Raw genomic sequence first — 9,315 nt, 5'->3', positions numbered from 1 at the left:
TGCAGGGGACCGCTGGCTGTCCTTGGCCCTGCTATCCCCAGATTTCTCACCCCCTGCCCACGGCCCCGACCACTGCAGCTCAGAATCCTCTATGCTGAGAAGAAATCCCCCACCCTTCCACTCCCGGCCCAGGCCAGCCAAACCCAGAGATCAATCCCGGAGGCTGTTGGTCTAGAAAACGGCTCACCCAAGGGGCAGGTGGAGGACAGGGCCGGTGTCCCCTTTTGCCGCTCCTCCTGTGTGCCCAGCCCAGCCTCCAGCGACCCGGTGTGTGGCTGTGCAGACAACCCCGATTCAAATGATAAAAGCCAGTTTCTCTCTGCCTACCAGAAAATGAGCTGCAATTTGAAACACACAGGAAAATATAATCTTTCCTTTTTAACACTCAAGCGCCTTCATTCTCGAGAAAGCCAGTGGTGGGCAGATTGGATTTGTGGGGTTTTTTGTTTGTTTGTTTTTTGAGTTCTTTTTTCCCCCCACTTATACATTTTGCTTCAAAAGCTGCGGGGAGAATAAAACAGAAGCAAGAACAGAGACTGTCGTTCTTCAAAGTTGGCCACGCCCACCTCCCGGGTCTGCAGCCGAGCACGGGACTTATTAGTGCGAGCTGTGTGACAGGCCAGAGTTACGACTTGTGTTTACAAACGAGCGTGCCATAAAGAATGTCCTCTATTAATGACAACAGCTGTCGGTTTAATAACCCCAGAGAAGATAATTAAATTCCTTCACATTTACCAGAAACAGATGGAAGAATTGCAGAAAGGTTCAGGCATATGGAGGAACATATGGGATTATGGCAGCACCACAGAGAGGCCAAGTCTTCTGCACAGATGGAGGGGTGCTGGGGGCCCCACGGAGGGCGCCGGGACTACAAGCCTGGTGTCCCAGGCCCAGCGGGAAAGGGGGCTGCCCATTGGCGGGTTTGGGGAAGGCCGAGGGGTTTGTCCCACTTTGCCGCCTCTGCCATTGCGGGAGGCTCCAGCCACTGGCCAAGGACAACGTGCTCATGTTCCCACACATGCTTCTCTGGATCACCGCTGGCTCATGGATGTGTGCAGATGTATCCGGTTCAGTGCCTGGAGAGGGATGACCTGGCAGGTACAGCAGCAGACACAGCATTGAGGGAAATGCCCACATCAGAGGCCGTCAACTCCCAACCCATCACTTCCCTGAGTGCAGGGTCCCAGGACCTGCGCGTCCCCTTGGTGCATCCAGGCACAAGACTACATTCATTCCAAGAGCTCAGTGGCCGGTGTCCTGAGGATTCAGAGCTGACCCTGCACCCTCGGAGGAACAGTCACCATGGGGAAATGCAGGTTAAGACATTATCTCCTCCCAGAAAGGGCACAGGATCCTTCACTCATACATGCATTAACTCCCGCGCTGCGTCAAGGGCTCCCACTCCAATGCACCGACGGATTTGGAAAGCCAAGCTGCACTTTCTACGGAGGAAGCAGGGTCCCCATGGCACGTGGCAAAACGTCAGCAGAGGGAGAGTGAGGACACGCATGTCTGGGAGTGCTGATACACGTGCCTGTATAAGCAGAGGCAGGACAAAGAGAAAATTACTCCGACAAATAAATGGATTGATCACGTTTGCCAAAATGGTTTGAACTTACATCGTTAATGAGCAATGGAGAACATGTCTGCTGCTTTTGGGTGGAAATGTGAAATGGGGTAAGGATGTCTTCTGCTGTTCCCTTCGATTTGTAGTCTTCCCAAATGTGCTCATTGGTGTCATGGGTTGAATGGCTTCCCACCCAAAAACAATACGGTGAAGCCCTATCCACCCCCCACTTGCCTGAGAACAGGACCTTATTTGGAAATAGGGACTTGCAGATGGAATTAGTTAAGGTGAGGTCATGCTAGGGTCAGGTGGGTCCTTCATCCAGGAAGACTGGTGTCCTTATAAGAAGACAGAGACACGAGGAGAAGCCCAGACCACAGGGGCAGAGACTGGAGAGCGGCACCCACCTGCCCGCCCACGGAGCACACCAACCATGGCCGGCAGCGCCAGATACCAGGCAGACGCAAAGAAGAACTCTCTTGTGGGTTGGAGAGGGAACACGGTCCTGCGGACACCTTAACTTTGGATCACAGGCATCCAGAACTGTGGGACCATAAACTCCTGTGATGTTGAGTCAAACCCTGTGTGGTTCTTTGTTATAGCCTCAGGAAACCCACAGAAATGGTTTAAATCACGTGCCCATGTTTGACAGACAGCCAACGGGCTGTTATTCCCCAGCCCTTGAATTAACAATGTTTTTTATGTTTTACATTTGTGAAAGAAGAGGAGGGAAGAGTGGGGGGAGGAAGAGGAAAGAGAGAGGAGGGAGAATTATAAAATACCTGTGTCCCACAAAGCCTAGAATATTTAGTATTTGACCCATTACAGAAAAAGCTTGCTGATTTTTGGTTTAATACAACCCTAATGAAAATTCCGAACAGATAAACATGGGAGAAGCAGGAAAAGGACAAAGTTTCAGCTAAGAAATCTTTGGGTAGGGGCACGTGGGTGGCTCAGCAGGTTAAGCCTCTGCCTTCAGCTCAGGTCATGATCTCAGGGTCCTGGGATCAAGCCCCTGCATGGTGCTCTCTGCTCAGCAGGGAACCTACTTCCTCCTGTCTCTCTACCTGCCTCTCTGCCTACTTGTGATCTCTCTCTCTCTGTCAAATAAATAAATAAAATCTTAAAAAAAAAAAAAAAGGAAATCTTTGGGTAAAGGAACAATGAGGGTTTGTACGTGAGATACTTACATATATAAAGTCTATAAACCCACAGGATAAGGAAACCAGGAGAAATATCAGCAAACAGATCAATGAGACAGGACATTAAATGAGTCTGGTTTATAATAATGAGTAAGCACTCTCATTAATATTTCCTGTATATTTCCTGTAGCAGCAGCTGGTGGGAATACATAGAATGTTTTCAGTTTGGGGGGAACTTGTGGTATGGGGAAAAATAAATTATTAGATCATCACATCACACAATTTGGTAAAAATAAGTCCTAGACTAGTTTTTTTTTTTTTTAAATTAACTGTTAAAAAAAAAAAAAGCCTGGAAGATGATGCCACCATTTTACCAGCTGCCGGCTGGCACAAAGCCACAGAGAAAGTAGTAAAGACGTGATGACAATGTTGAAAATTCTGTGCCTCGGGAAAATCCTAAACCAGGGGTGCCTGGGCAGCTCAGTCAGTTAAGCCTCTACCTTCAGCCCAGATCATGATCTCAGGGTCCTGGGATCAGGTCCCACATCTGGCTCTCTGCTCAGTGGGGAGTCTGCTTCTCCCTCTCCCCCTACTCTTGCTCTCTCTTTCTCAAATAAGTTTTTAAAAATCTTAAAAAAAAAAAAAGAAGCATCCTAAACCAAACCAAGAAGAAAATGACAAGCTGAGAGAGTATCTGACTGGTCACGACAGAGAAAGGATTAATAACCTCCATACATAAAGAATACCATGAACACCCCAGTGGAAGAACGGACACCACCAGGCCCCAAAAGTTCACGCAGGCCATAGAACTGGCTGAGGAACATATGAAAAATAACCATTTCCATGGTGATAAACAAAACAAAACAAAAACCACACACTGAAAACCAAGATCCCATGTCTATCAAATTGGCAGTTTTCTGTGTCGGGAAGAGTCCAGGTAAGGACGCTCATGCACTGTAAATGGAAGGATACTTAAGCCACCAAGCTGGCCTGCAGGTTTGCAAACCAGTCTGTCCATCCTGCTCTTTGATGCGAATGAGGGCGTATATATGCATATACCTACATATGTATAACGGTGGATACTACACATTTGTACAACATCATAGAATATGCAATACCAAGAGAGAATCATAATGTAAATGATGGGTTTAGGTGGTAATTATGTGTTAGTGTAGGTTCACAGATTGTAACAAATATACCACTCTTGTGTAAAAATGCTTATAATGAGGGAGGGATGGGGTATGTGGGAAATCTCTGTACCATTGCTCAAAATACTACTCAATAGTAAAAGAATAAGAACATAAGGGAATAATCACATATATGCAATATTGCAAATTAATTTTAAAGCATTACGCTAAGTAAAAGAAGCCAGATACAAACACCTCATGTTATATGATTCCATAAACTACAGTGTAATGTGTAAAGAAAACAATCCTCTAAGGTCACTGAAGACTGAGCAAAGCAGGCAGATGTTACAGGTAAGTCAACACTTGGTAGAAGAGAATAATCCTAGGTAAGCTTCCTAGTTTTACTACTCAGAGCCTGAGGTCAGACACCATTAGTGCAATGTTGTGCAACTACAATATGGATGTGATAAGACTTTTTTATTAGACTGATGAACCAAGAAGGACAGAATCTGGGACAACTACACAGCTGAAAAATTAAGAGGGGGCAGAGTGGAGTGAGGGGAGGATCTCTAAAAAGAGAGACAAGGTAGGAACACCACATCATACCTAAATGTTTGGCTGAATTTGCCATGCACCACATGGAAAAAAAAAATTGTAGTTTGAGTTCTGTCAAACTGAACACTCAAAAAAAAAAAAAAAAATCAACATTCTTTGAAAGCATATATCCTAATCCAGAATCTCAACAATGCATAATTCATACCCAGAACACAAATCCAAATCACACAAATTTCAATGAAATGGAAAAATGCCACACTCAAAGAAAAAAACAATCAATGAAGACAAAACTAGAGATGGATCAAATGTTGGAATCAGAACAGATTTTAAAGAAACTACTGTAATTATTTTCATGGATATGGAAATATATTGATGATGAATAAAAAGACAAGTCTCAGCAAAGGAACAGAAGCTATAAAAGAAGTATAAAAAGAAAATTGAAAAGTGAAAAATAAAATCTGAAATAAAAATTTCACCTAACAGGATTAACAACATATTGAAGATAAAGTAAATGAACTTTAAGACAGATAAATAATAAATTAGATAAGAGAGACAATTAGGGGTGCTTGGGTGTCTCAGTGGGTTAAAGCCTCTGCCTTCAGCTCAGGTCATGGTCTCAGGGTCCTGGGATTGAACCCCACATCGGGCTCTCTGCTCAGCAGGGAGCCTGCTTCCTCCTCTCTCTCTCTCTCTCTCTCTCTCTCTCTCTCTCTCTCTCTGCCTGCCTCTCCGCCTACTTGTGATCTCTGTCAAATAAATAAATAAAATCTTAAAAAAAGAGAGAGACAATTAAATGCAAAAAATGAACAGACTCAGAAAAACTGCAACAATTGAAGACGGTCTAATATATATGCAGTGATAGTACCAGGAGAAAAAAAAAATTAAAGGACAGAATAAATGGATGAAGAAGTGGGGCTTATGTCTCAAATTTGGTGAAAAACATAAATGTACAAATTCAAGCTCATCAGAACACAAGCATAGTAATTGCAAGGAAAATAGCGTCTACTCACATACAGTCAAATTTACACTTAATTTGAAAGTTTTGAAAGCAGCCAGAGAAAAACAACATATTAAACAACATACAGAAGAACAAAATTTACTTGAGATCAGTCAAGGCAACTCTTCATTCTCTACTGTGTAACACAGAGATGTTTCTGTAACACAGAAATACGAGAAATCTTGTAGATATTTACTGAACAAATAAGAGATTTATTGAGATGTCTAAATGAGGCTATTAATTATTGAAGTGGGCAAAGGTAGTGGAAAAGACACTATACTTGGGGTAGAAGAGCTCAGTTAAGGTTCACATTGACCAACAAATAGCTGAGATTCTGAACAAGTTCCTAAGACTCTGTAAGTCTAATCTTCTTATCTTTAAAATTAAAATAATTGCTCCACAAGGTCCTTGTGAAGATGACCTAAGATAACGCACTGAAGAGGTGCCTGCGTGGCTCAGTCTGTTAAAGTGGCTGCCTTCAGCTCAGGTGGAATCTCAGGGTCCTGGGAAATGCAAATCCTGCATTTGGATTCCTGCTCAGTGGAGAGGTGGCTTGTCCCTCTCCCTCTGCTCCTACCCCTGCTCCACCCCGCTTGTGTGCCCGCACTCTCTCCCTCTCTCTCCCTCTCAAATAAACAAATGAAATCTTGAAAAAAAGATGATCCAGCATGCCTGGGTGGCTCAGTGAGTTAAGCCTCTGCCTTTGGCTCAGGTCATGATCTCAGGGTCCTGGGATTGAGTCCCGAGTTGGGCTCTCTGCTCGGCAGGGAGCCTGCTTCCTCCTCTCTCTCTTTGCCTGCCTCTCTGCCTACTTGTGATCTCTCTCTGTCAAATAATTAAATAAAATCTTAAAAAAAAATAGATGATCCATGTGAAAATGCCTGTTTTTAACATATAGAAAGTATAATATTTATGATATTCAGTTGAATCTAAATGATGTTTCCTGTTCGAGTATTTCTTACAAAGATACACTGTTTAATTTCTGCAAGGAAAGGCCATAATTTTGGTACAATTTTTCTGTGTCAATAGTTTATGGACTAAAAATAATTGTCCAATATAAAGGCAAATTACCTGTTGACATCTGCAAAATGACTTAAATCTTTAAAATCTTGTCCATATGTCCTCTCACTCCCCAGCATGGTGAGAGAAATTTTACTTTAATGCTTCTAATTATTGATTTTCAACAACTGACCATCCTCCAGAATTTCCTTACATGGACTTTTTAAAATATGTGTTATATTAAGATTTCTAATAAATTGAAATTAGTTTTCCTTAAAATGATTGGAGAATTTTATTTTGCATTTGCCATTCATTCCATCTCATTAAACATCACCATCTAATATCTACCTCCAAATAGCTACTAGTATTTTTTACATTTGTACCACAATAAACTTTGATGGTTTAATAGTTGTAAAAGTATACTGCAATGTTTAGCCGTGCTGCTATTGCATGTATAATCAGGACTTCAGAAAGCATATCAAATGTACACAAATGTACATTTTTTATCTAGCAAGATTCAATTTATCTGAGGTAGGCTGTTTTATATAGAAATATCTCAGGCGCGCCTGCTTGGCTCAGTGAGTTAAAGCCTCTGCTTTTGGCTCAGATCGTGATCCCAAGGTCCTGGGATCGAGTCCCACATCGGGCTCTCTGCTTGGCGGGGAGCGTGCTTCCTCCTCTCCTTCTGCCTGCTTCTCTGGCTACTTGTGATTTCTGTCTGTCAAATAAATAAATAAAATCTTTTTAAAAATCTCAAACATATAGGAATATGTTTTCTTCTTTTATGGATTAATATTTCCAAAAAGAGATACCTTATTTGACAAAGTTTCTGAAACAAACCATGAGCTCCTACAAAACTGAAGTGGTCAAAAAGACAAAATATTGCTAACTCACCAACAATACTATGTTTTTATTCCCTGGAATCTGGAGATTAAGAAAAAAAAATACACTGTACTCTAAGCCATGTTAGGTGGGATTATTATCCTAATACTGTAAAGAAATTTTCATTAAGTCGTGGCTTTTCATGTGTGAAGTACAAGCAGAGAATTACCTTTAGGAGATGGGGGAAAATTGTAACTACTTTTCAAATGTAACCTTGGCATTTTGAAAAGTGCAGTTATGGATCTGTCCTCATGGAGACAAATATTTTACCCTTCATTTCTGCACCAAAATTCAGCACATTATACCCAGGTCTGATCTAGTCTCCATGCTCTCTCTTAGGAAGGTTATATGCTTTTAAAGATATGTCCCGATGAACAGCAAAAATTCACTGAATGTTCTCCACCCTTTTAACTGATACTGACAGGAATCTTCTTTTTGAAACTTCAGGTTTTTCAAGACAAAAATCCATTTTTATGCACTAAAATAGATGATTCAGTCAAAAGAAAAAAGTTTGTGAGAACTTCAAAGCAACCACAATCCCTGGGACTGAGAACGAGACCCTATGGCCCCATTCTCCCAGTAGGACACACTTACAGAAATCACCATCACTGACAAACATCCAGAGTTTGCCTTCATTTTATCCCTTATTAATGAGAAGTGGAAGAAATGTTTAGAGTCACAGAATTCCACCGCTACGTATGTCATTATTTTATTTTTTTCTCCTCTTAACATTGAGATAATCTACACAAAATTGCTTTACCTGGTACCCAAAATATATTAGTTGTCCAGTAATGTGTTCATTTTAGTCTTTTCATTGTTTTGTTTCATTCATTTTTCCCTTTACACCTTGAAAAGATGCCAATTAAGAAATTCTAATCAATACAGTCAAACAGCAGACCTCATGTTTTTTTTTTTTCAAGAGTTCAGCTTCTTATTGAGCAGCTTATACAAGTGGTTTAGTCAAAAAGACCAAAGCCCATGTCATCATCAGACTCCTCAGATTCTTCTTTCTTTGCTTCCACTTTCTCCTCCTCAGCTGGGGCAGCAGTGGTGGAAGGAGCGGGACCTCCTGCTGGTGCAGCACCCGCTGCGGGGGCAGGTCCACCAGCTCCTCCATTGCAGATGAGGCTCCCAATGTTGACGTTGGCCAGGGCCTTTGCAAACAAGCCGGGCCAGGAGGGTTCAACATTCACACCCGCTGCTTTAATGAGGGCATTGATCTCATCCTCCGGGACCGTCACCTCATCGTCGTGCAAGATGAGGGCCAAGTAGATGCAGGCGAGCTCCAAGACCGAGGCCATGGTGCTGGCGAGTGCTGAACGGATGCTGCTGGGCGCGGTGCTAGTCCCAGGATGAAGTGAGGGCCTCACCCCAACATGGCCTTAGCTTCCTCGGAAGAACCGAGCACCTTAGCGGCAGCTGAGGAAAAAAGGAGACCTCATGTTTATTATCTGCAGAACTTTCTAAATCCGTAGAACTAAAACAAAACTTTTTAACGAATCTCATTACTGGCATGTTCTTACTGGTAATTTCACACATGTGACTCATCAAATTTTGCCTCTGTGTATGCTGAGGAATAGGAGATCTTAGATTGTTACTATGCCAATGTACTTAAGCATTATCTCTTCTTGTATTTCAATGTTGTTGTCTACCATGCGGTCTGAGACCTGGCCTTTGAAAGCACGATAGAACTTGCTCTCAATGCAAACACAGTAATTTCACTTCAACACCGGATCACGATATATCTAAACAACAAAATCACATAGTTAACCCAATCTAATTCAGTCACTTACTCATTTCAAGGTTTTATTTTTTCTTAATCGCTTTATATTTTTACTGTCCACATGGAATTTTGCCTTTATGTACCTCCATCTCCAGAGTAGGCATATCAAACATTATGAACACAGTTCACTTACAAAGGCAAAAACTTTCTGATAATTCATCTCATGGATTACAATTAGGTTTTTAACCTAACTGATTTTTCCTCATGGAAAATTTTAACACACAAAATTACATAGTGCATTTGTTTCTTTACTTACTTGTTGT

General features: G+C 42.0%; 1 protein-coding gene across 1 annotated transcript; it reads right to left on the bottom strand.

Moving 5' to 3' along the window:
- Positions 1-8,184: 8,184 nt before the first annotated feature.
- On the bottom strand, positions 8,185-8,573 carry LOC123930166 (60S acidic ribosomal protein P1-like). Its single transcript, XM_045986421.1, has one exon. It carries the CDS (start codon positions 8,568-8,570, stop codon positions 8,226-8,228), a length of 345 nt encoding a protein of 114 aa, XP_045842377.1. The 5' UTR covers positions 8,571-8,573; the 3' UTR covers positions 8,185-8,225.
- Between the last annotated feature and the right edge of the window lie 742 nt (positions 8,574-9,315).

This window comes from Meles meles, chromosome 18 (genome assembly GCF_922984935.1).
Source record: "Meles meles chromosome 18, mMelMel3.1 paternal haplotype, whole genome shotgun sequence".
NCBI lineage: Eukaryota > Metazoa > Chordata > Mammalia > Carnivora > Mustelidae > Meles > Meles meles.
Note: the sequence above shows the minus strand (reverse complement) of the source record. Positions and strands in the feature narration are given on the sequence as shown.

Bases quoted from the DNA above. Each gene is read 5' to 3' on its own strand.
- LOC123930166 (XM_045986421.1), bottom strand. From the start codon at position 8,570: ATGGCCTCGGTCTTGGAGCTCGCCTGCATCTACTTGGCCCTCATCTTG.